At 50.7% G+C, this 24,052-nt stretch overlaps 7 protein-coding genes across 7 annotated transcripts; 2 read left to right on the top strand and 5 right to left on the bottom strand.

The window, feature by feature from the left end:
• Positions 1-3: 3 nt before the first annotated feature.
• BDV17DRAFT_278040 (protein phosphatase 2A structural subunit TPD3) lies at positions 4-3,158 on the bottom strand. The gene is made up of 9 exons (XM_073759491.1): positions 3,018-3,158; positions 2,584-2,839; positions 2,407-2,512; positions 2,188-2,339; positions 1,645-2,136; positions 1,332-1,591; positions 1,167-1,267; positions 776-1,113; positions 4-723 (listed from the first exon to the last, which is right to left on the bottom strand). The coding sequence occupies exons 2-9, from the start codon at positions 2,644-2,646 to the stop codon at positions 385-387; spliced, it is 1,851 nt and encodes a 616-aa protein (XP_073609942.1). The 5' UTR covers positions 2,647-2,839; positions 3,018-3,158; the 3' UTR covers positions 4-384.
• Positions 3,159-3,304: 146 nt separating this feature from the next.
• BDV17DRAFT_278031 (phenylalanine--tRNA ligase subunit beta) lies at positions 3,305-5,863 on the top strand. Its single transcript, XM_073759490.1, has 9 exons — positions 3,305-3,522; positions 3,580-3,620; positions 3,683-3,702; positions 3,759-3,835; positions 3,889-4,018; positions 4,069-4,335; positions 4,385-4,626; positions 4,693-5,501; positions 5,558-5,863. Exons 1-9 carry the CDS (start codon positions 3,470-3,472, stop codon positions 5,719-5,721), a joined length of 1,803 nt encoding a protein of 600 aa, XP_073609941.1. The 5' UTR covers positions 3,305-3,469; the 3' UTR covers positions 5,722-5,863.
• A 204-nt stretch (positions 5,864-6,067) lies between these two features.
• BDV17DRAFT_278028 (40S ribosomal protein uS3) lies at positions 6,068-7,367 on the bottom strand. The gene is made up of 3 exons (XM_073759489.1): positions 7,073-7,367; positions 6,598-6,911; positions 6,068-6,450 (listed from the first exon to the last, which is right to left on the bottom strand). The coding sequence occupies exons 1-3, from the start codon at positions 7,224-7,226 to the stop codon at positions 6,118-6,120; spliced, it is 801 nt and encodes a 266-aa protein (XP_073609940.1). The 5' UTR covers positions 7,227-7,367; the 3' UTR covers positions 6,068-6,117.
• A 213-nt stretch (positions 7,368-7,580) lies between these two features.
• BDV17DRAFT_278027 (phosphatidylinositol-3-phosphatase YMR1) lies at positions 7,581-10,413 on the bottom strand. The gene is made up of 3 exons (XM_073759488.1): positions 10,219-10,413; positions 9,662-10,147; positions 7,581-9,606 (listed from the first exon to the last, which is right to left on the bottom strand). The coding sequence occupies exons 1-3, from the start codon at positions 10,240-10,242 to the stop codon at positions 7,843-7,845; spliced, it is 2,274 nt and encodes a 757-aa protein (XP_073609939.1). The 5' UTR covers positions 10,243-10,413; the 3' UTR covers positions 7,581-7,842.
• Positions 10,414-10,807: 394 nt separating this feature from the next.
• BDV17DRAFT_285683 (putative respiratory complex assembly protein Rmp1) lies at positions 10,808-14,626 on the bottom strand (the record flags this gene model as incomplete). The annotated part of the gene is made up of 8 exons (XM_073760758.1): positions 10,808-10,825; positions 10,856-10,977; positions 11,008-13,104; positions 13,348-13,901; positions 13,955-14,367; positions 14,420-14,443; positions 14,494-14,510; positions 14,614-14,626. The coding sequence occupies 8 exons, from the start codon at positions 14,624-14,626 to the stop codon at positions 10,808-10,810; spliced, it is 3,258 nt and encodes a 1,085-aa protein (XP_073609938.1).
• Positions 14,627-14,843: 217 nt separating this feature from the next.
• Positions 14,844-15,425, top strand: BDV17DRAFT_24265 (uncharacterized protein). The gene has a single exon (XM_073755995.1). It carries the CDS (start codon positions 14,881-14,883, stop codon positions 15,289-15,291), a length of 411 nt encoding a protein of 136 aa, XP_073609937.1. The 5' UTR covers positions 14,844-14,880; the 3' UTR covers positions 15,292-15,425.
• Positions 15,426-15,940: 515 nt separating this feature from the next.
• Positions 15,941-18,701, bottom strand: BDV17DRAFT_24330 (uncharacterized protein). Its single transcript, XM_073756003.1, has 2 exons — positions 16,177-18,701; positions 15,941-16,106 (listed from the first exon to the last, which is right to left on the bottom strand). Exons 1-2 carry the CDS (start codon positions 18,337-18,339, stop codon positions 16,068-16,070), a joined length of 2,202 nt encoding a protein of 733 aa, XP_073609936.1. The 5' UTR covers positions 18,340-18,701; the 3' UTR covers positions 15,941-16,067.
• Between the last annotated feature and the right edge of the window lie 5,351 nt (positions 18,702-24,052).

Raw genomic sequence — 24,052 nt, 5'->3', positions numbered from 1 at the left:
ATGGTATTTAAAAGCTGAGGTGCCGCGCCGCTCATGCCAAGCCTGGTGGGGCCGGCTTGCGGCTTCTGAGCAGCGGCACCTGACCTGTGTACTCATTAATAATCTCCACCATTGCAAATCACATGATGAGTAAGATTAATTGATTCCGCAGGAGCGGCATAATCTTTGATTTATTCGTCGAACTACTAGGTAGTTGAAAGGACCAAAAGAATCTACATTGAGAACGCCATGAAAGCCTCACCCCAGTCAGTTGCCCTGACTACTTCTAAGTTGACTAAATTGACAATCCTCCCAAGGTGTGAGCGCCCTAAGGTCCTCTTTCGCTCCCACTTCAGCTGCTTTACATAACCACAGCGTAGGGCTTCTACGAGCCACAGGATTAGCCTACGGTGAGGTTTGCATGACTTCCTCATGGCCGCCGGCGGCAGTTGTTGCAAAGTACCGAACATCCACATCTTCATCGGCTTGGAGTTTCTCCAGACTTGGGAGAACGCTCTGCTGGATGAGCTCTTGAGCTTTTGGCGAAGGAGAATCTGTCTTGCCCTCCTTTTCGAGGTCAGCCAGAGTGCCTTGTGCGGGGAGACGCCGCAATGTGTCGATCAAAACGGCGTAGGACTTCGCGACATTAAACCGAATGTTGGGGATATCGTCTGTGACGAGTCTGTCAAGTATGGGGAGTACTGAGGTCTCAATGATGTCCAAAGTCACAACAGGTGCGAGCGTCTGGGAAAAAAAAGTTAGCCGAATTTCTCTCAATAAGCGTTAGATTGCATACAGAAATTGCGAAGCACGTTGTCATTCTGTACAGGTAGTTGGGATGTTGGCCCATGCCCATAACCTTCGGAATTATGGAACCCTTGGCCCAGTCGACTCCGAATACCTCCGTCAACTTCCTCAAGTTCTGTGTGGCGGCCTCTCGAATGGAGAAAACAGTGTCACCAAGCCAGCCCATGCAAAGGTCGCTGAGTTGCTCGTCGAAAAAGTTCACCCCTAGCTGACTGGCAAGAAGAGGAATGTATTCGATGATGGCAAGGCGAACTCTCCACTGTTTGTCTTCTGCCAATTGAACGATAGCGGGAAGAAGGGACTGAGATAACAGCTCGATGCCAATGACTGCGATAATCAGAAATTTACATTCAGAGAAGAGACACGCGCTTGTGACTTACCATTGTTAACCGATTCCAACTTAGAGATGATGTGTAGTCGCACGTCAGGGAACTCATCCTTAAGCATCTGCAGGAACATTGGGAGAAGATGGGATATAGTCCTGTAGTGGAATTGTAAGCATTACAAGCCAGAGACGAAGTATGGGACCAGAAAAAGACACTTACTCTTCCTTCCCAAGAATAGGGGCAAGCCCGCTGATCTGGGTTCCAAGAGCCGCGCGCACATGTTGTGACGGATCTGAGACGAGGTCTTCGACACTGGTCATAATCTCGTTGAGCAAAGTTTCTCGGTCAATCAAAGAACAGAATCCCGGTATCTGCCCGGCAACAGCAGTACGGACTTCGGCCTCGGTATCCTTCAAGAGTTTGACAAATGATGGTACCATGTCGCGTGTGACGACTTCTTCATGCACTGCTTTAGCAATCTGCGAGCCAGTCAGAACGCTTGCACACTTTGAGATACAACAGGCGGAAGTACCTTCTCATATCGGTCAGCAACCATATACCTGACTCTCCAGCTCTTATCCTCAAAAAGGCTCCGCAGCGATGTCAACAAGACGCCGTGGCTGGGTTGCTGCTCCTTGGGAATCTCTTCCGCGATAGCGATGAGAATATCCACCGTGAGTAAACGCACGCTGTCCTGATCATCACCAGCTAAGTATTGGAAAAGGGGTATCATTTCATCAATGACTATCTGGGTAGTCATTTCCTTCACGAATTTCGCAAGGTTGTTGGCTGCTTGACGTCTAACCATGGGAGTTTCATCGCGTACAAGGCTCGCAAAGAACTGGCGCAAGGTCTGTTGCAGGGAGGGGGAGGATTTCTTGTAAGGGACACAGTAGAGACCGGTCGCTGAAACTTTTGAGGTGAACCAGTCGGCTTTCGATAAGCGTTGAACCATAGGAACGTAATATTCTTCGATCTGCTTTTCGGACAGCTGCTCGCCGATCTTGTTGAGTGACTCGACAGCCTAGAACAGGTTACTATTTTGATAAGATAACGCGAAGACGTTATGGCTTGCCTTTTCCCTTACTAACGGCTCCTCAATGGCCGCTAAATTCTCCAAGGGGGAGAGTAGTACGTGGCCATATTCCGAACCACCAACATACTCTAAGAAGGAACCAAGTTCTTCACTCAATGCCGTCAAAACCTCATCTTCATCCTCGACAGAGTCTGAATCGCAGAAGTCAACATTGCATTCTCGGTGAGGTCATCGGCATCGCCGCTATCAATTACTAACCATCGAGGAAGGGGATGAGCTCCTCGCGGGTCCGTTCGGGGCCCAGAGCTAATGCAATGGTGGAGAGGCGGTGAATTGCATTGAGGCGGAGAAGAACATCGTCGTGCTAAAAGTCCAGTAAGTTAGGGCGACCCTTTGTTGTGCGTATAAACTCGAGAACCAGGAGAATGTTTATACCTTCAGCTCATCAATGAGAACAGCGATAGGGTAGAGCTCATCATTCTCACCCTGACCCTCCATGGCGAATGTAGTGTTTTAGTCTGGTATATTTCTGGATTATAGGTGATAAAAATGGACCAGAGGGCAAGGATGTGGCCGGTCCGAGTCCTCCTTGACACAATTGATATCACGCGAACACGGCGATCGACTTTTCCTGATGGGGCGGAGAAAGAAACGAGGGTCTATTGCACGAGAGCGAGAGCAAGTCGAACACCTATACACGTTCGGATTAGCTAAGTTCGTCGGACGTGAGGTGGTGGTAGTGAAGGGGGTCATGAGCAGCGAGGTCCCCGGACAAGGCTTCGTGGGGTTTGGGCCGCCGCAGACCCTCGAGCAGGAGCACACCTCCAACTTGAGTGCGGCATTGGGGAAGAGGCAAGGGAGGGACCAACCTCAGTAAAACGTCAAATAGAGAGTCTCCGGGAGAGAAAGAGTACGGGAAACAATGTCGCTAAGGGTGGAATATGGAGGAAGCAGGGCGGGATTCTGGATGGATATTGTTGTGAGAGTGACGACGGGGCGGTTGGTCGTTTCCCAGCTTTGCAGCAGAGCATGGGCTGTGGCTGGTGACCGCCTCTCGGTGGTTCAAGGAGGGGTGCTTGCTGTGGCGGTGCACGTGGCTGCCGGCCCGCCGCCTTTGCTCCTCAAATTTGTAGGACTAAGTATGACTCCGTGCCCCGAGCATCCTGCGACAACGAATTGTACCAAACGGCGGGCTGCTTCCAGGAGCTTTTCTTACCGGAGCTTGACAGTACCTCCTGTACACCTGACCTCCGAATCTCACGACGTGGGAGAATCCTCGACCTCGCGAGCGGCGTTTTGACTCATCTGAACCCCTCCCACCATGCCCACCATCTCGGTCGACAAGGCCGCGCTCTTCAAGGAGCTCGGCAAGGAGTAGGTGCAATCCTGCGGATTCTAACGAGAATATCATGTCTAACTCGAGCGTCCTAGGTACACAACCGAGGAATTCGATGAACTTTGCTTCGAATTCGGTATGTTCTTCTCCGCTATACTATCTCATGGTGGGGTTTGCGCTGACCTTCTTGAATCTTAGGCATTGAGCTCGACGAAGATGTAATCCCTCCACTTCAACCTCACTCGCTTCGAAATTAGATGCTAAAACCCGCCAGACAACAAACTCGGAGCGCCCGATCGTCAACGGCGTGCAGGAATCACCGCAATTAAAGATTGAAATTCCGGCGAACCGGTACGCGCATAGCACCTGAAACTTAGAGGAATTATACTGAGACTATGTTGCAGATATGACTTGCTGTGCTTCGAGGGCATTGCTCTCATGCTCAACATCTTCCTGGAACGCAAGCCTTTTCCCAAGTACAAACTAGTCGAGCCTCCAAGCGCCCAGCTTGAGAAAATCGTTGTTAAGGAAGATGTGGGTGTTTTTAGCCTGCAAATCAAGTGCATTGGCTAACTTGCATCCAGACAATGAAAATTAGGCCCTTGATATCTGGCGCAATCCTCCGGAATGTCAACTTCGATCAGGCTCGCTACGAATCTTTTATCGCTCTGCAAGACAAGCTCCACCAGAACCTGGCCAGGCAGAGAACACTCGTCGCCATCGGTACCCATGACTTGGACACTATCAAGGGCCCGTTCACATACGAGGCTCTGTCACCGAAAGACATCCGCTTCGTTCCTCTGAATCAGACTAAGGAATTGAACGGAGAAGAGCTCATGGAGTTCTACGACGTAAGTCCCTCTGCAAGAGTGAATGTCTGGATGTTGACGCTCGGAGCAGAAAGACAAGCACTTGGGCAAATACCTTCATATCATCCGCGACTCTCCCGTTTACCCCGCCATCTACGATGCCAACAGAACTGTCTGTTCCCTTCCGCCCATCATCAACGGAGATCATTCGAAGATCAGCGTAAACACCAAGAACGTTTTTATCGAGATGACAGGTCTCGATAAGACTAAGCTGGAAATCGTAAACAAGATCATGGTCTCCATGTTCTCTCAATACACAACCGAGCCTTTCACGTACGACCGCGTCCAAATCCCATTTCCTCTTCGGATGGACAGACAGCTAATCTAATGTTCGAATAGGATCGAGCCTGTTCAGATTGTTTCCGAGCACAACGGTGAAACAAGAATCACGCCTGATATTGCGCCTCGGACTACGCAGGCTGAAGTCTCATACATTAACCAATGCTGTGGCTTGCAGCTCTCTGCAGAAGAGATCTGCAGACTCTTGACAAAGATGGCATATGAGGCATCACCATCTACTACTTCTCCTGATCTCCTTGACGTCCACATTCCCCCGACACGTGCAGACATCCTTCATCAAGCCGACATCATGGAGGATGTTGCGATTGCCTACGGCTTCAACAACCTTCCCCGTTCCTTCCCCAGCAAGTCAGGCACCGTTGCCCAGCCTCTACCGATCAACAAGCTTTCTGACATCATTCGCACTGAGGCTGCTATGGCAGGCTGGTCCGAGGTGCTGCCTCTGATTCTGTGTTCTCATGATGAGAACTTTGCCTGGCTCAACCGCAAGGATGACGGCAACACCGCCGTGAAGTTGGCCAACCCTAAAACTCATGAATTCCAAGTCGTGCGCACGAGTCTTCTCCCCGGTCTTCTCAAGACCATCCGTGAGAACAAGCACCACAGCGTTCCGATGAAGATCTTCGAAGTCAGTGATGTAGCCTTCAAAGACCTATCAATGGAACGTAAGAGTCGCAATGAGAGGCACTTCGCCGCTGCCTGGTACGGCAAGACCAGCGGATTCGAGGTCGTACACGGTCTTCTCGACCGCATCCTGTCCATGCTGAAGAGTGCCTTCATCACTGGCGAGGAAGGCCTCGAGAACCCCGCGGTAAACGACTCCCACTACTGGATTGAGGAGCTAGAAGGTAAGTCGCCCTCTTCACCCAACACAAACCAAGGCACATCTTCTAACAACCTACAGACCCAACCTACTTCCACGGCCACGCCGCCTCAGTCCACGTCCGTATCGCCGGAAAAGACCACACCATCGGTACCTTCGGTATTCTGCACCCTACCGTGTTGGAGAACTACGAGATGAAATACCCCGTCAGTACACTGGAAATCAACATCGAGGCTTTCCTGTGAGGTGAGGCGAGATGAAACGCGAAGCGGGGGAATCTTGGCTTAGAACATAGATATATACCAACCTTATCTCATGGCTCGATACTGTCTGTACATGTTTCCTTACGAGATCCCTGATATGCATAAAAGATATGATGAATAAAAAAAATGAAAGATTACCTGTGTATGACCTGCGTAGTGCATGACTTCCTCGAGTGAGTCGATCTGCCTGTCCGCAGATGCTTAGCCTGTAAACATATAAAGCACTCGACCTGCAAGGGATCAGAGATGCCATGCTACGCAAACCGTTAGTCTAACGGCAGATAGAATACTCGTTGCACCAGATTTCGAAGTTCGTAGAGTTCTTTATTTTTGGTTCATGGAAATGGTGTAGATGACAAGAAACAAGATAAAGCCAGATTACTCCTGCGCGAACTCGCCGGTGGCACCGCCCTCCTGACCTTCAGCCGCCTGCTGCTCGGCCAGACGCTGCTGCTCAGCCGCCTGCTGAGCGGCAATAGCCTTGGCGCCGTAGTCCTGGCTGACGGGCTGCAGGACGGGCTGCTCCTCCTTGGGCTCGATGATGGTGACGGAGTCGGGGAGGGTCTTCTGAGGACCGGCCTTGCCCTCGGGGTCGGAACCGCGCATGATCTTGACCTTGATACCGAGGACACCCTGGCGGAGGAGGACGTGACGGGTAGCGGAGTCGATGAACTCCTTGGCGGGCTGACCGGAGTGGATCATGAATCCGTCCTGAGAGGAAACAAAAGTTAGTTAGATGTTCGGCGCATACAAGGACAGGTGAAAGCTGCAGTCCCGCAAGATAACCGCCATGCTGAATTTTTTTTCGAAATTGTCATTCTTCCACCAGTCTCTTCTCAAGAGACATCACAAACGTACCGTGAACTTCATGGACTTGGCACGGGCAGCACGGAGCTTTCCGGAAACGACAACCTCACAACCCTTAGCACCGCTCTCCATGATGAAGCGGAGGACACCGTAGCAGGCCCGACGGACGGCCAGACCGTTGAGGAGCTTGTAGCGGAGGGACTCGCACTGAGCGACGGCAGAGAGGCCGCGGTTCTGGACCTTGGCGGCATAGAGGGAAACGGAGTTCTCGGGGAACTTGAAACGCTTCTGGATGAGAGAGGTGAGCTCACGGATGCGGCGACCCTGCTCTCCGAGAACCTCCTGGGTGTGGGTGGCACGGATGACTATTCGAAAAAAAAAAGTCTCCGTTAGCAATCACATTCTTCACTGTGCCATTATCCCATTGCGTTTTGTCCATGCTCTTCCTCCCCAATTGTTCTCTTCTTTCCCGCTCTTTCCCTCTCAAGTATCTCTGGTAAACCATTGTGGAATCGGGCGAACGTACTGATGTCGGTGACGGTGGGAGTGACACGGACTTCGACACCGGAGTAGCCCTCCTCAGCCAGCTCGCGCTGGAAGAACTCGTTCAACTCGGCATAGAAGACACCGTCGGCGACGAACTTGCGGCGCTTCGAAATAGCTCCCTGGACAGCAGCCATGTTTGCGTTTCTGCTGGTATATTAGTTGTCGAAGAAACGGCCGAGGACGCGGTGATAGGCGGTGCACCAAAGTTGGGAAGTCGTTCGAGGTCAGGTCGGATTTGAGAAGTTCGGCGTTAGTGGGGAATTTTGGTGGTAGGGCTTTGCCTTCCTATTCTGGATAGGGTTAACCCTCGCTTGCTCTCCGCCCGCGCCTTCCCTTTCTAAGGCCTGCTAAGACGTCCGTGCTTCAGGCCTCAGGCATTAACTATATACATCGAGAATGCAGGCACTAATAGTTCTCCATAGTACTCAGCACTAACATGTCGAAGCCTTGAGGAAGATTCGGATTATTCCAGTAGTCCCGTTGGTGGCTCGTTGATAATTTCGTTGCATTGCGTTTCATCATGAAAAGTCAGCCGTAGCTGGCAGTATCTTGTAGATCTACACAACGGCGAATATGGCATAAGGCCAGAACCCTTCAGAAAACAGAAACCACAAGGGTAAAGAGGTGTATACGGCGCTAATATAGGGTCTCTTCAGGCCATTTCAGTTTAGCGCCGAGCAGTTTCGTTCAATAACGTCGAACTGTCAGTCTCTTGTGAGGGACTTTGCCGGGTTGTGTCTTCAGAGTCATTCATTGCATCTCAACCTCCATCTGTTTCATACTTTCCGGGCCACTGCTTCTATCTCTGTCTGTCGACAAAGACAGGCTTGATAAGCTGGAGGTCACTGCAGTGGTCCTGTTGGGTGGTGGGGGAGAGGATGTCTGGTTTCCAGGCACACCGCTACCGAGAGAATGACTGGCCGACTCAAGGCCCGTCAGAACAGGGGCTCGCTCTGTATCTGCACCCTCTCGGGGCCTAGGCTGAGAAGTGCTGGATAAACGACCTCCATTCATTTCGACGTCACTTCGCCCAAAGCCTTCACTCCACCATCTCACTTCGTCGACTCGTGGGAATATCAAACGTTCTTTACCTCGCTTATTGTCATCAATGTCAGGATCGTACTTTGGGTTCGAAAATTCTGGTCTGCGAGCAAGGAAGTAATCCCAGACACTGCGGGTTCGCTCCTTGGCTTTTGATTCCACGCGCTCCCTCTCACTGTTGAAGAGGAATGTACCATATTGGCAAGAGTACAGATGGTAAAGCAGACGCCGCAGGAATCGCTCATTAAACTCAAAGCGAGACGGATATTGGTAAAGTAACTGGTAAGTGGCATCAAGGAATTGGTGAAAGACAGGGCTGGTTTCCTTGGGTTTGGTGACTTCCTTCTCAGCAACAGGGGTCCTCGGCGTGGGACTAGACCTCTTGATGTTGGGGTTGTCGGACTCATAATCTCGAGTCTCGCCGTCCGACTCACCAAGGGAGTCACGGCTGGTGTTTTCCCGATTGAAGAAACCTTTAGCGCTGAGGAATGCATTTTCTATGGCTTTTCCAGCGCCACCACCCTCGCCGAACCCTCGCCCAGAATCACCTCCAATTCTTTCGTTCTCAATTTGAAACCATTTTTCACTGTTCAAATGCCCTGCCCTTTGGCGGAACATATGACCAAATGATAGCCAGTCTTTCTCTACCAATACCAGAAAACCTTCCAGGGTTCGGTAATAGGGGTCGAGGCAAAGTTGACTCAATGCACTAAGCTGACTCGTGCGATCCCATCCATCCGAGCAATGAATCAATACGTGCGAATGTTGAAGCCCAACTTGCCGGGCGATTAGACCAGCGCCATCCAGGATACCAGCTATATGCTTCAACCATCCACTTTTTGCAAGTTGTTCTCGGTTTGGTCCTAAAGGAGTTAGATCGGAATCCTTGAGTGTCTCTATTACTTTGTTTAGCGAATCTCTCATCACATGGATGTTGTCAATTCCAAGGTACGCCTTTGTCGCAAACTTATAGTTGTCCATATTTTCAGAACCAAGACCAACAGCTTGCATGGCAAATGCATTGACGGTAGGGCGCGCGTCAACAATCAAGTTATGCTGCTGTGCACCATATATGTGAGGTCTTTCTTGAGTTTCTGCGTCAAACTCCGATATGAGTTCAGCTTCTAACTCTTCGGCATTTGTGATATCGGGCCAGCTCTGGCTACCAGCGAGTTCACCTTGTGTCGATGTTGAGGACTCTGATTCTAGGCTTGGCGGCGTGACGTTCGCAAGTGGTCTCTCTGACCTGGTAGTCGCAAAAATCGCGGCCAAAAGCTTCTCATCTTGGATGCTCCGGTTTCCCCGGAAGCCCACGAGCGGCTGAGAGCTTCTTGTTATCGAGCAGTTGTTGACAGGGTGTAGATACGTCAATACAGGTATCCGTGCACGAGACCGATACCGTCCGGCGTAATTGAGCGTGTTGTCTGAGATTCCGGTGGGAACCGCGAACACGGCAGGGTATGTTGGAGAAAACTAGATATTTGCTGAGCCAATGACCCGAGGAGCAAAACAAAACCAATAGACGTACCCCATAATCAGAATTCATATGCGATATGCGCCAGCCGTTCCCATCGCGGCCAACGCCTTGTCGCGCCAGCTCTTTGCTGGGATCGTAGAGCTCCCAGCCATTGAACTCCCGCTCAGGTGGGGGAGGTTGGAAGGTGAATGCGTATAATCTGTCCACTCGCCCGATCTTGCAGGTCCACGATTTTATAGTCTCGTACACTTCTCTAGCCTTGCTCTCGCTTGTGAAGTAGAAGCAAAAAAAGTTGAAATCTCGACATCGCAGGCGAATCGACGACGGCTGGCGGGATACGGCGGGAGTCGGACGGAAAGTACAGAATGAGATAATAGGGTAGGTTATCCAGTTCTCTTTGGGCTTGGGCGTTGCGCCCTGCGCCTGGACATTGTCGGGAGGCTGTGGAGGGATGGCGGAGAAGATGATGTGGTGCGGGGTGAGGTGAAGGGTGCCGACGACTTGTTCTCCACGGCGTGCTAAGGTCACATCTTCAACCTGGACAGAAGCGAGAGCAGTCAGGATCTTGTTCTCACTTATAGTCTTGCTCCTACTCTGGTCGAGCTTACCTTAGCAACCCTGGTTTTCTCCATGCCTTTGTCACTAACAAGTCGGGCTAGCCTTCATGGCTCATGGGCGCGTGAACCGGATCGATTGGCTTTTTCAGCTCCGTTGAATAAATCCAAAGAGCTAGTATTGTAGAATAATAGGTATAGACAGCTATCAAATTAAGTATATAGAACAAAAAAAGAAGGGAATGTTTTCAGTGTCAGATCAGATGAGGAGTGAATGCCAAAGGCACGAACACGACTCGGTCAGATGCGGGCCCCTCGCTAAAAAAGACTAACTACGTCAACACTGGGCTCCGATGGCTCTTCAGGCAGGTACCACTCCGTACCTCAGGCAGGACATGCGAAACCCTATACTTAAATATACTAAACTAGAGAGTAGCAGTGGATTTTACTATAGGCAGAAGAAGCTCTTTTGTTAATTGGTATCAATTTGCTTTATTACATCACTTTATTCGGACTAATCGTTCAGTTGGCGAGATATATATTTTATCCAGGTCCTATTACCATATGCACATATATTATACAATCCTATATACGTTACCCACCCACTATAATACATCCCGATCCTGCAAATGCGCCATTTTAATCATGTTATGCCACCCCGCTATTGTATCAGATCTAGATGAGACGCGACGGCGCAAGCCGCATTGTAAAGCCGATTGAACTGCTCTTCGCTGGGGTGAGGGGAGGAGGCCGAGTGAGAAGCGACGTTACCTTCGGTGGTGGAGTCCAACGATTCCATTTGCAGATACACGTCTGTCACCGTATGGGCATTATATGGCCCACTATCGTAAGAAGCGTAGGAAAGTTGCGTATCGTGGATGTTGTACTGGGAAACATGCGTGCCCTGGACATCGTTCACCGGCAGATACATGTATTCCGCCGTTGCCTGGGTCAGTGGGTCTGAGGGCTGGGACTTGCTTCTGATTACGCTTGTCGGCAGAGTGACCGATGTGAATGTCGGCAGGGGAACTTCATCGTTGCTGCTCGTACTCTTCCGGAAGCAATTTTGCAGATCGGAGGTAAGAGTCTTCAAAGTAAAAGGGTCAAACGGTCCGGATAGGAGTTCGTGCGTCAGCTTTCTTGTGAATCGGATGTCCACCACACTTTCTGGAAGCAAATGGTCGACGCTGCTCTCCTCTAAAATGGCTTTGACGCTGCAAATGTCGAACTGATCTTTGCCAGTTTTGTTTGGTGTGATCACAACCTCCAACTCGAGCGGTGGAAACTCGCTTGCGTGAAGCGCAGATGGCTCAAGCCGGATAACATGGGAGCGTGAATCCCCCTCGACGGCATGTAGCGTCAAATTGCGCAAGAGTTGAGTTGACTGAGGGACGTCCTTGATAAAAGTCCTTGGAAGAGACATACTGCCCAGCTGAGAGGCACTGACACGACTTTCTTGTAATAATGGGTTGCGTAAGAAATAGCACCTGCCCAGTGCCGCCGTAATCAACTCACGAACGATAGGACGCGAGCTGGATTCAGTATGCATAGAGAGCTCTTGGCGAAGAACCTTCAAAAGCTCATTCGAAAGAATGGGATGATTTTCGTTTTCGACAAACCCCGGCAGACTCAGCAGCCTGTTTGAGACCGGTGGCGCTTCCCAACGAAACCAGAACTTCTCCCGATCAGGCCATACAGCATTATATCCGAGCTTGACGGTCCTTATATCCGACAGTTCTGACGCTGACATATATGTTGTGAATGGTACAGCGGGTGATGTGGCTTTCTTGAATGCTAAATTCATAATTCTCCGGGCATGTTCCAAGTTCGCTTGGTTCTCGGCAAGGACATATATACGGCTCGGCAGTTGTGACGATTGTCGCTCGATCGCAATTTTATAAGTCCGTTCGATCCAAGATAGAAGCTCAGGACTGAATGCCTGAGCAAGGGTTCGAGCTTTTGCTTGACCAGGAGGAACAAGATTGAGCTCTTCCGATCTTATTCTATTCGTGTAATCATGAATGATCTCACGAACAGACTCACACGACCGTTGCTTTCCAGTCACCCTTACATGCCCCAAAGAATTTGTAACATCGATAGCCACACCATATAGGCTAGCAAGTTCTTCAAACGAGAAAAGTTCGGAGCCTACAAGCAGAGACAAATTGTGAGGTGGAATGAGAATGTCGACCTGACCAGTCTCGTTTGTAATCCCGAGCTGCCAACAGTCCCGAAGTACCCGCTCGATAAGGAGGTCTTTCCCTTTGATTTCCTGCAATGCGCCGACCCTATCCGCAATTATTTCTCTGGAGGCTGGTCCCGTCGTTAGGTAGTCCGAAGTCCCTGGTTTCCAGTCTGGAAATGTTGCGATCCCTTGGTGCCCTGAGGTGCCATCAGAACCATTATTTCCGTTCTTTAGATTTCGTTTAATGTAATCAGACAGTTGCAGAGTGGTAAAAGATGCCCGAAGCCTGCTTCGGAGATCTTCGAAGTCACCAGCGGCGAGTTTGTCTTGTGGCTGGTAACGTTGACGAAAGCCATCGATATGTTCGTTTACCGCTGAGCCGTCAAATGGAGCCGTATCTTTTCCAAGTTCATTTAGAAAGTGTGGGAGTTCGCTCGTATCGCCTTGGATTCGCTTTGATGTTCTGCTTGAGCGGCGCCGGTGCACTTTCTCGCGCACGAGGACGACTTCACCCGGCTGTCCTAGCGTGGAAACATCTAGCTGGACCTTCTGACTCTTAACTTTCTCCCTGTCACTATACGGTTTTCGATGGCCGTATCTGGGGAAAATGGAGGGGCAATTCGATCGTGGTTCGTCGTCGTCGCCGAATCCGCTGGAAGTGTTCTGGTAGCGGGCAAGGGTTCCGCGCAGAGGCAGAGAGGTGTGGACTGCATTGAGCCGACATGCCGAGGGCAATCGGCAGTTAACGAGGCCCCCTGCCCGTCTTACCGATTGAGAAAGCATTGGGAACGGCCGACCTGGTCGCGAGACAGATCTTGGACTCCCCGACAATCAACCTGGAGTGCTGTCAGGAAATAACTCTGCACTAGCCCACGATAGGAATAGCGCCACTACATATCTTATCGATAGCGGTTTCTCAATCGGCCGATCACTCCGTGAGATCTTGGAACAAGAGATCACTAGAAGACTGCTAGATAACTATTGTTATTGCTTGTTACCAACATCCCAGCTTCGTAAATCCTCGCGTACATCAAACTCCGACAGCTCATGGTCTGTGTTACGGTTCCTCCAGCTCTTCCCCTTGGCATTATCATAGAGCTGGTGCTCAATACTCCCATTCTTGCCGGCATGATCAATCGCCGGAGAGAAGTCCAACCCTTTATTACTGTTGAAATTGCGGCTCGAGCCTTTCGCGCGCCTATCATAGCTCGGAGACAGAAGATTGCGCGGCCCATTTTGGCCAGCAGCGCCTGCACCACTGTTTGAGCGTTCATCACAGTATCCTCCACCGGGTTGTCCCTCAACATCGCGTGAATCGGACCGGCCGACACTTCCGGAAAAAAGTCCCTCGATCAGTTTATCAGCAGGCATGTCGTCCGCACGAGAGGTCCAGGAAGCTGCGAGAGTACGTCGGTACATTTCTTGCATATCAGCAACCTCTTTACTCTGAGTGTTGATTAGAGGTATCTGGCCTGAGTCATCGGCCTCGGCTTGCTCGGAAGCGACGACTCCTGCAATCCCTCCGAAAGCCATGGCGGATTTTAACGGCGGCCTGCCCCTCATCAGTCAAGCTCACAAAAAGAGCATTGTCGCGGCTGGACATACGTTGTGAAATTCCGGTCGCCTTCCATCTGCTGTACGACTATCCCGATCTTGAGCGTACTATTTATCTTGCTGTCCTGCATCAAGTACCGCCTGACAATGCCCTCGTCGTCATCGCTTTTATCCACATACTCCGAGAGGTTGAGCTTCACCCTGCCTAACAAGTTCTTTTCACTATGCCCCCTCGATGAGAACTCTTGTATAACATCAAACTGGATTTCGCATCCCTGGAGAGTTTGGTCGCGATCGATAGTCATCCGGACCTGGAGGGTTCTTTCGTAGTTCCACGACGCTTTATGGTCGAGAATCAGTGCCTTGTCGGTTGTGCCATGATGTTCGTTCGCGTTCGCAGAAGGTAATCGCCATTTGATATATGCTGTTCCGCTAACGAGTGGGATGTTATTGAGGTCGATTATCTGAGTTTCATCCAGTCAGTGTCAGACGGGTCGCAGAGATCGAGAGGCTCACTCGAAGGACTACTTCAAACCTAGGCTACAAGACCGGTTATCATCTTTTAGTTTCAAACGGTTCTCGGGACTTGCCCTTCTGTTTTTCGGGACTGCATGCGCCACGGTAATCAGTAGGGTTCAAGACATGAGGTCATCGCATTAAACAATGGAAATCGGGACAATAGAGCACCTTGGGTAACAGAGATGACATACCAAAAGCCTGCATTGTATTCGCAGCTCCTATGCGACCAGGGATATGGCGAGCAATTCTCTATTGGCATTGACTTGGGTGTCGTCCAAGCTGTCGTTCCTGCTGCGCGACCCCCCTGGGTTCACTCCACAAAGGCGGTGAATAGACCCCGCGGCAGAACTTTACCGCTCAAGCACCCGAGCGAACGCCGAGATGACTCTCGAGTCTCGACTTTTGTCTCTCGAGACCTATTCGGACCTCTAACGACAACAGCACCATTACTATTCGAAATGAACCAGCTGCCTCTTTCTCCCCCGTCAGAGCCGGCCTCTTCACCCGACACTCCAGCACCATTAGACTCCCCCATCCGCACCACCCCGATCCACGATCTCCTCCCCGACATCCGCGTCCCAAGCGAGCCCTTACCAACATACCGCTACCACCCGGTAACCTGCGCCTCGATCGAGCCGGACGACCTGCGCGCCGAGCTCGAAGAGCTATCCAAAGAATTCTCAAGCCCAGATGCTGCATTGAAAGCGCAGGAGAAGATCGCGAGAGAGCTGAAGCAGAAGCTGGACGATGCAGAGAAGAAGCGCGAAGAGGTGCAGAAAGCTATGGATAAGAAAATCAAGGAAAGGAATACGGAGTTGAAGGTCCTTTCTAAGTACCAGGATGGGAAGTCTTCTGCGCTGCCGTCTTAGATGGTTATCTTGGTGGTTGAACTACACAATTCTCGGCCTCTATTTCCCGGTTAACCACAACCGGATACCTCTGTAACTGCTGGCACAAGTCGTTGAAGTCGGGCTAAGTTCTCTGCTCTGGACGAGTCGGACGACATGGCTACGGTTTACGCGAGGACACGAGTTCTCGCACTACCATCAGCTCCATCCATCGGAAGCCCTTTGAAGCTGAAAGACTGAATTGGCGGGACCGATTGCTCTCCACTTTGCTTATACTCACGACCGACTATCAGGGAACCCGTCCATAGGTGCAGAGGCGACAATCGTCAACGGAGACTGTACGCCAAATGTTTCGACTGGTAGCTTCTGGGTAGCAAGCTGTGGCAATGCGGAAGCGGAGCCCGCACGAACACTTGTCCACTCTGCTCTTTTCGAGCGAAGCGCAGCGCATGATGCGCGTTGTCTCAGAAAATGGGGTGTTTGCATTCGATAATTCCAAACGCCTACGAGCGTCAATTGCACTCAGCACTGCTCGTATAAGCATGGCAGCGCTTTGCGGAAGTACACTTGCACTACACGGAGACCCCAATTCCGACAAATCGGCGATGCATTAAGACTCAAAACCAGAGAACCAGAACCAAACATTAATATTATGACGCATAAAACTGCAATCGTTCATAACGCCAGAAGCATAAGTATCCATATCCGTGTGTAAATATTTAAGGAGAGTCGTTGCCCATTATTCATGGCTTAGAAAAAAGAAATCCCGCAACTGCAAAAAAAAAAATTCATCAAGATCACAGGTTACCCAGGATCTGAACCAAAGCAGGCAGCAACTAGAAAGAAACGTAAGTTAGCGAAGAGTCCTCAAGATGCTGGGGATTTGTGCACCAATGCAAGTCTTACCTCCGAAACGTCCTCAATCAAAGTCGTGGTCTCGTTGACAAATTTCTTCGTCAACAAGTCATTAGCATTATTCAGCAGAGGGCTTATTTGCTTAAGAAGGTCGGGGGTGATCATAGGCGCAACATCATCAATGAGACCCTTGGTCTCGTCGACAAAGGTAGGCGTCAATAGACCCGTGGCGTTTCCAACCAGGGCGGTCACATTGCGGAGGAGGCCAGGTGTGATGGCAGGCCCAACATTGCTGATGAGGTTCTGAGTTTCTTCGACGAACTTCTCGGTCAGCAGCTTGTTCGCGTGGTCGAGGACGTCGCCGACTTCCTTGAGGAGGGAAGGTGTGATGACGGGTGCTACGTTGCCGATCAAGTCGGATGTCTCGTTGACGAACTTGGGTGTGAGGAGGTTGTTGGCGTTTGTGAGGAGGTCGCCGATAGCGCCGTCGTCAACGATGGGGCCGAGCTCGGAGATGAGACCCTTGGCGTTCTTGACGAAGTCCTTTGTCAGGAGGTCGCCGGCGTTTCCAACCAGGCCGCGTGTCTCGCCGACAAAGTCCTTGGTGAGCAGATCGCCTGCGTTGCCAACCAGACCCTTTGTTTCGTCCACGAAGTCGTGGGTGAGGAGGTCGTTGGCGTTGTTCAAAAGGCCGCTGACTTCCTTGAGAAGTTCCGGTGTGAAGACGGGCGCCACGGCTCCGATGAGGCCTTGGGTGTCGTCGACAAAGTCCTTGGTAAGGAGATCGTTGGCGTTGCCCAGCAAGGAAGCAACTTCCTTGAGGACGTCTGGAGTCAAGACAGGGGAAACAGCACCGATCAAGCTGCGAGTCTCCTTCACGAAGTCTGCAGTCAGCAGATCGTTGGCGTTGTTCAGAAGAGAGCTGATCTGCTTGAAGAGAGACGGGGTAAGCAGAGGACTGGCGGATTCGATCAATCCTTGGGTATCGTTGACGAATTCAGGCGTCAGCAAGTTGCCGGCGTTGTTCAGCAAGCCAGTAACCTCAGAAAGAAGGTCCTTTGTGATGACTGGTGACACGGTGTTGATCAGGCCCTTGGTGTTCTTGACAAAGTCTGCGCTGAGCAAGCTGATAGCGTTCTTGAGGAGGGTGCTGAGCTCCTTCACCAAGTCGGGCGTCAAGAGAGGACCAGCAGCCTCGAGCAATGCGCGGATCTCCTTTACGAAATCCGCAGTCAACAAATTGTTGGCATTTCCGATCAGAGAGTTGACTTCCTTGACAAAGTCGGCGGTCAACAAGTGGTTGGCGTTTCCGATGAGCGCGTTGACCTCCTTGACAAACTCGGCCGTCAGAAGATCGTTGCCGTTCTCCAACAGCGTAGCGATCTGCTTGAACAGATCGGGCGTCAGCAAAGGAAGGATGTTCTTCAGCAGTTTCTGGAGCTCGTCCACGAAGTCGGGCGTCAAAAGTTCAGTAGCGTTGTCGACCAGGCTCGTAAGCTTCTTGATCAAGCTCTGAGTCAGGAGACCAGATGCCAGGTCAAGCAGAGTCTTGGCCTGTTCGGTGGTCTTGTCATCAAGTAGATACGCAATGTGGTGGAAGAACGACTCGATGTCCTTAATCAATGTCGGCGAGAGCAGACCGGTGACACCCTGAAGAACATTTCCGAGGTCGGCCAAGGGATTTCCAGTAGTTCCCTCCGGAATGAGGTCTTCCAGCGAAGTGCCAGTGGCAGTCGCGGTGCCTCTGGGCCTGGTTGTTGAGGTCTGTTCTTCTTTGGTACTAGTTGGAGCTGAAGATTCGGTAGGAACAGCGGTCTCATCGACAGTCTCAGCAGTGGACTCAGGGGCAGACTCAGAGTTAGACCCAGCAGTGGATTCGGAGCCTGAGGATGGAAGGATATTGTTCACGATGTCGTCCAAGCCACCCTGTTCTTGGTCATTGCTGCCCTGGCTCGTGGTAGCAGCTGGAGCGCGAGTCGTCGTCGGTTGGGGTTCATCCTCTGTTTCCTGCTGTTGGTTGGCAGCCCTTGTTGTGGTTGGCTCTGCGACAATCGTTGTCGTCGGCTCCGGTGCAGCTTCGGTTGGTGCTTGTGCGATAGACTGCGCCTTTGGCTCAACGGCTTCCTGTGATGAAGGGGAGACTTGAGGGGCGGGCCCTGCCAGCGCTGTGCTTGAGAGCACTAGTGCTGAGAGAATTGTCTTTGAGAAACGCATTCTGAGTCTCCGTCCACACTATGCACAGGGGATTGACCAGCAGTTGACAGCGAAAAAAAAAAAATCACTTCTGTGATAGGGGGTGCAGGATTGGGACATTTATACTAGTATCAGTACGAAATACCCTAAGGCCCCCGCTTGCCCTGACTATTGATTCACAGCTCCACGGGGGCCGAGGAGCTTAGGAGGACAAGAGTCCCCGCAAGTGAGGTGATGTGCTGTCTATCTCACTATAAATTGTGGATATCCCTTATAGCTCTGTTTACCCAAATACGACAGAGATAGCATCTGGCCTAACGGGACTCATTCCCCTTTAGCACGCGGTTATTAGGATTTTCCATCGATCTAGACGGTCACCATGGGTCCGGGGCCGCGCGATTATTACCCAAGTGGGAAAAAGTAAGGGATGATGATCGTCGTCGAGCAGAAACGATTCGATCGAGACAAGCCATTGTCGTCACTCGGGACGACTCGATAAACCCCAATTGATGTTGCATAATCCTTCCGTTTTGCAGGGGATAACACGTATAACGGATTGGGCAATCCTCGCGAGTCTTTTATGTTGCAGTTCCTGCAGTGCTGGCGGTGGTGCACATTTGGCGGGATCCCGACTTTGCAAGTGTCTGGCTCTCCTGCCTTAGTCTGTATCCTATCGATAAAATGGAAGGGATCGACTGTACTTAGCCTGAGCCCGTCACATCGCGGCTTTAAGCTATGGAGTGCATTATGCGACTGATTGGTTGATTGACAAAAGTACCGCAATCATTGGCCGAGGAGTGGCGAGTTTGGCGACGCCGACGCTGCTCACTTTGCTTCTCGCGTTATGCATAGGAGCCTCCGGCATTCCTGTTGGTACCCTTGTCTCGGCTGGTTCCCTTACGCTCTCGGGAGGTTCACCGGAACAAGCTTGCTTGCGGCGTCGTGAAAAAAAAATAAAATTAAAAAAAAAATTAAAAAATTGCATTATCATGGCTGATAATGATAGTTCAGGTTAAAGAGTTGATACTTTGGATCGCCTTCGTCCTGACGGTCGTTGTGGGGGAACCCAAAAATTGTGCCTGAGTGGGGAATGTCAAATCGTTCCTGAATCGACTTTGGTCGTTGTTGAGCTATCTTCGAGGTCGAATAATGCGCCCTCCTTTGCTACGTGCTCGGTAGCATGTGATCAGACATGTACACAATTCCATGTCTTACTGCAGCCACGCGAGGGCTCGGGAAATCCTTCGTTGCTTTTGTGAGATGCCATGGTGCAAAGAGACTCGAAAGCATCGTGCACTCTGCACTGCCTGTTTGTCATGGCTCACGCGTACGCTAATTGCGCCGCAGTTCGCGATCTGCAGTCACTGACCATCGGGATTGGTTCAGACTCGGGAGGCTCCCCACAAAAAGTCTTGATTTCGCCCCCTTAAGAGAAGCCGAAAGAGACGGTAACGAGGTCTCATTTGTAAAGAGATCAACCGCTTCATAGGAAACGGGGCCCGCCCGTCCAACGCGAACTTCGAAAAGACTCAAATCTTCGGAAGGATGTGGCCGCGATTGAGATTTTCAAGCAATCCGGGGTAGGTGTCTGAATCCTGATGAGCGCGACATTTCGATCCGGGTACGCAAAGATGGAGAGCACAGCGTTTGAGGATGGAAACAAGCTCAGCGCAATGGTCCTTGAGGCATCTCGGTCCGGTGTGAATAGGGAGCTACACCCCCTGCACGGTGCTTTCTCGCCCCAAGTTCAACTTCAAGGACACACAGGTCAGCATCCCCTTAGCCGTACTTCGCGTCTCGCGATTCGCCGACAACGACCCCAACTCCAGAAGGAGCGCCAATTCGGGTAGAAGAAGCGGGGGAATGGGACTCACTATGCCAGACATGGTATGGGATAGCCTAAGCGATTGCTTAGCACTGTCATGACCTCATCGTCTCACAGCGGCGGCCGGCCTTTTTTCCAAAACCGCTCATTTGATTCGATTAATATTGATTGCCGAAAGACACAAAGGTGGTTAAACAAAAAGTGCCGAGGATCCTAGTGTTTTCGTTCTCGATGAGATAGGCCAAGACGGTCCTCAATGTGGAGTTGTGGGTTGCACAGTGGGACCTCCCCGGACTCACAGGACGCTTCGATCAGCCGAGGGGGTAAACAATGCGAAGTTCGAGCTCGACACCACGTCTGATGCTGACAGGAGTGGGCTTGATAATATACCCCGGAAAAACGTGGTCTTGCCATTGGTAGAGATATGGGAGAAGCGGGTGATTCCAGGTCCCAGGTTCCAAGTCGTTGAGGATGAAAGGTTGTGTGGGCCGGGGAAACTGAAGAAGAGTGTTGTTGGCTTTCGAAGTCCTCCTATGCGACTTACCACGTCATGTGACGCCTGCTACATGCCAACCTTCCCAGGTTACTGAGGACAATGCAGGTGTCAACTTCTCCTATCTGCATTCTTTCGATCACATACCACGTCCAAGCGGATAGCCTCCTACGTAACCAGGAACAAGGCAAACTTTGGATCAGTCAACCTTGGATCCATCAGCGATATCCTGGACGTTATTAGAGCTACCATGGAATGATACCTGGTGGTCCTGCTCTAGTGATATTATGATCTCAATCCGTTTGATGTCTTCCTATTTACCATGCTCACAGGAGTTTCCATGTCATTGTTGCCCCAAGGCTACTTTATACCCTATATCGCTAATTCCTTGCTCATTGGCCTGGATCAACAACAAGACCTCTTAAAATGGTACAAGGTCGAAACGTTCAAGATGAACGGGGTAACCCAGTCGCCAAGTACACTGATGCGACACCATATCCGTTCTGCTATGCTGGCAAGAAGAGGCAACTAAACTGGGAGAAAGGTCCCTGTAGCCGGAACGACGACGCCAGGAACTGTGCTGGAAGACTGCACGTCGAAGACTTTTCCCGATAAACACAATTGATACCTGTTCGTGGCTATTGCCCATGAGTTGCTGCGCTCCAGCTGGAGAGGAATATGTTGGATGAGATCACATACGGTGGTGTGCGTTTGTGGTTGAGGCCTCTGTGCAGTGCGCACCAGATCTGTCATGGATTCATGCCCAGGGTCTCTCGTCAGTGGAGCCGATCTGATATCAGATGCGACACAGCGAATGCAGCGGAACATACCAGGAGATGCCGACCCTTGTGATTGAGAACACTCGCACGTCGAATATAGAAAGTCAGGACTCGCTGAACAGAGAAGCCCCCTTTGCTACGGGGAACTAAAGAGTTACAGGTTCCTAGGGCATATTTCTATGTCTTCGGTAGATTCCTGTCTATTCGGGTGCATATTGCAGAGACCCCGGGATCGCACTCGAAACCAAGATAAGTCCACTCGACCACCTCGAATACTCAGGTCACTGCGACAGTAAACCTCATGCGCCTTCTCGCTCACGGCAAGTCTCATGGCAAGGCTACGGCAGAACGTCGGTCTTACCACCTGCCTCTTACCTATATTGCGACTTATGGCTGAATCAGAATACGAAGCTTACAAAAGCTAGACATGGACTCGGCGGCCCTGCTCTCCGGGAGGGGCCAAGACAACAAGGATATGACAGACTCATGATAGCTTCCTGGACATGATGCCATAACTGGTACCGCGCATTGGGTGATTGATTCAAGCTAAAAGGAAGAAGCGATGTAAGACCCGCCCAAGCCGGGCCTCAGTCGCACCTTCCTTTCTAAGTGTTCAAGGGTAAGTAAAACTACGATCCTGGGAAGGGAGGAGCGATCATGTCCGCTTGTATCAAAACTGGAAGGCACGACCAGTGCCTGGGTACTGACCATATCCAAGTATTCCCATTTCCTCGGCTCTCTACCATTGCTCTATGCTTCTTAGAACTCAAGTTTCAAGCTTGGACCTCTTAATTACTGAGCATAGGTGACTTAGGCGATCTTCGTGCCACCTTGTCATGAATTCATTCTTTGTCTGAGATATACCTTCCTACTCAAAGTTGTCGCTTAATGCTCGAAAAAAGATACCAGTGGATTGGGGACATCGACATAAAATAAGGGCTAGAGCGATAGCAAATCGACCTTGTCATGAATGAACTCAGCTCAGGACACCGAAGATAATACTAGTGCCAAATCCAACTTCACCGAGATCAAGTCCTTGAAGAAGCAATGAAGAACATGCTTTAAGCAATTGACTTCAAGGTGCTCGTGTAGGTACTACCTACGATACCGACGAGCAATCAGTAAGTCGGCCGTCTTTCAATTCTCGTGTGCGTTCTAAAACAATCTGGCGCAGGGCTAGACCTTTTATGGGGAGACCTAGTTCCACCAGCTGGGGGAATCTTATTCTCCTAGGGCTCATTGTCTTGGATCATTGACATGAGATACTATACAAGGTTCTGAGAAAGACGGCCTTAACTTCAAAGTAATCGTGTATTATAGTACCTAGGTACCCATGAGCATAGTAAGCCGGACATCCTTCGAAGCCCGTATGCATTTCCCTTAGAACCTGTAAAAGGAACCGAACTCTCATGGGAAGCCCTAGCCTGCAATGCTAGTCATCTAGGGCTCTTTATCTTGAGCCATTGACATGATGTACTATATAAGGTTGTTTGAGATAGACGGCCAAGCAAAGACCAATGTATCTGATGGATAAACCACTCGATCTTATGTATGGATAAGTGCAGCTTTATATGGTTCGGATGAAGGATATATACCATTCATCCCTGTTCCTCCTGCACCGCCATTCTGTGTTTGGATGATTAAAGGGAAGTATAGAGTGCGTACATGTCCAAGGTGAGGTAATTGAGGTGGTCTGGCAACAAGGGCGCCATGTCACCCACCACCACTAGTATATCAGACTAATTAGGTGGGTTTGCTTGACATTGCGGATGCCTCTCTCCCCGAGCATCTCCTCGAAGGATATTGGGCGAGACTGCCCCTCTCGGAATCAGATAGTGGGAAAAGTACTCCTCGGTATCTGGGTATACTCGTCTATATCTTCATGCTGGTCTGAAGTATACTGCGGACGTGAGGCCATATGGTCCATGGCTTTTGTGTGAATGCTGGATTCCACAAAGAGAGTAGACTTGTGTCATTCTATGCCTCCTGCGATAACAAGTGCTGAGAAAGGAGAATCCTTTCAAAATCTATGAAATATCTGAAGGTGATTCAGGTTCGGTATTAGTCGACGGAGTATACCCGAAAGGCGTCCGCCTAGGATTCTGGTGCACATGATGGGGAGCATATATGGAATGTGATCAGGCCTCCACAGGGCATGGCCAAGAACGAGAAACCTCGGTTGAGAGCAGTAGCAGATAAGTGATAAGTCAATCTTGATATCATGTCCGTACTTCTGCCCCATTGACCGGCGTCGTTGTCCTGACTCCTACCGGCAGTAGCCTTCCTCTATAGATAGGAGGCAGTGCCTAGTGCCAATGGAATTGTTAGGAGCTAAAGCTAAGACTTTCAGATGAACTGCAGGCGGGTCCAGATTGTCCGCAAGCACGTAACGAGGGTCTTTTGGCCGCCTCGCAGCAGGGATGAGATTCCGTCAAGGTCTCGGTCTGTCGGTTCATTGCCATGGAAACTCGTTTTGCAACTTTTCAAGCCGTCATGTTAAAAATTTCGAAAAAGGACCGAGTCCAAAGAGCATCTACTCGGCCAAGGCCTATCACAAGTATCCCTAGCCTTCCGTACTTTGTACGCGCGGATCAACGAGGAATGTGCGCAACTTGATCTGTAGAGTTCAATTCTCGC

This window comes from Aspergillus undulatus, assembly GCF_047715775.1.
Source record: "Aspergillus undulatus strain CBS 261.88 unplaced genomic scaffold BDV17scaffold_110, whole genome shotgun sequence".
NCBI lineage: Eukaryota > Fungi > Ascomycota > Eurotiomycetes > Eurotiales > Aspergillaceae > Aspergillus > Aspergillus undulatus.
This window is presented reverse-complemented; position numbering and strand designations above follow the sequence as displayed.

Excerpts from the sequence above, each read along its gene's own strand:
- BDV17DRAFT_278040 (XM_073759491.1), bottom strand. The coding sequence starts at position 2,646 with ATGGAGGGTCAGGGTGAGAATGATGAGCTCTACCCTATCGCTGTTCTC. Across the intron at positions 1,114-1,166 it reads GTTGGAATCGGTTAACAATG|TCATTGGCATCGAGCTGTTA; the intron begins GTAAGTCACAAG and ends TGATTATCGCAG. Across the intron at positions 724-775 it reads CAACGTGCTTCGCAATTTCT|ACGCTCGCACCTGTTGTGAC; the intron begins GTATGCAATCTA and ends TTTTTTTCCCAG.
- BDV17DRAFT_278031 (XM_073759490.1), top strand. The coding sequence starts at position 3,470 with ATGCCCACCATCTCGGTCGACAAGGCCGCGCTCTTCAAGGAGCTCGGC. Across the intron at positions 3,523-3,579 it reads TTCAAGGAGCTCGGCAAGGA|GTACACAACCGAGGAATTCG; the intron begins GTAGGTGCAATC and ends CGAGCGTCCTAG. Across the intron at positions 4,336-4,384 it reads AGCTCATGGAGTTCTACGAC|AAAGACAAGCACTTGGGCAA; the intron begins GTAAGTCCCTCT and ends CGCTCGGAGCAG.
- BDV17DRAFT_278028 (XM_073759489.1), bottom strand. The coding sequence starts at position 7,226 with ATGGCTGCTGTCCAGGGAGCTATTTCGAAGCGCCGCAAGTTCGTCGCC. Across the intron at positions 6,912-7,072 it reads TCCCACCGTCACCGACATCA|TCATCCGTGCCACCCACACC; the intron begins GTACGTTCGCCC and ends TTTTTCGAATAG. Across the intron at positions 6,451-6,597 it reads CCAAGTCCATGAAGTTCACG|GACGGATTCATGATCCACTC; the intron begins GTACGTTTGTGA and ends GTTTCCTCTCAG.
- BDV17DRAFT_278027 (XM_073759488.1), bottom strand. The coding sequence starts at position 10,242 with ATGGAGAAAACCAGGGTTGCTAAG. Across the intron at positions 10,148-10,218 it reads AGAAAACCAGGGTTGCTAAG|GTTGAAGATGTGACCTTAGC; the intron begins GTAAGCTCGACC and ends GCTTCTGTCCAG. Across the intron at positions 9,607-9,661 it reads ATATGAATTCTGATTATGGG|TTTTCTCCAACATACCCTGC; the intron begins GTACGTCTATTG and ends GCAAATATCTAG.
- BDV17DRAFT_24265 (XM_073755995.1), top strand. The coding sequence starts at position 14,881 with ATGAACCAGCTGCCTCTTTCTCCCCCGTCAGAGCCGGCCTCTTCACCC.
- BDV17DRAFT_24330 (XM_073756003.1), bottom strand. The coding sequence starts at position 18,339 with ATGCGTTTCTCAAAGACAATTCTCTCAGCACTAGTGCTCTCAAGCACA. Across the intron at positions 16,107-16,176 it reads TGATTGAGGACGTTTCGGAG|TTGCTGCCTGCTTTGGTTCA; the intron begins GTAAGACTTGCA and ends GTTTCTTTCTAG.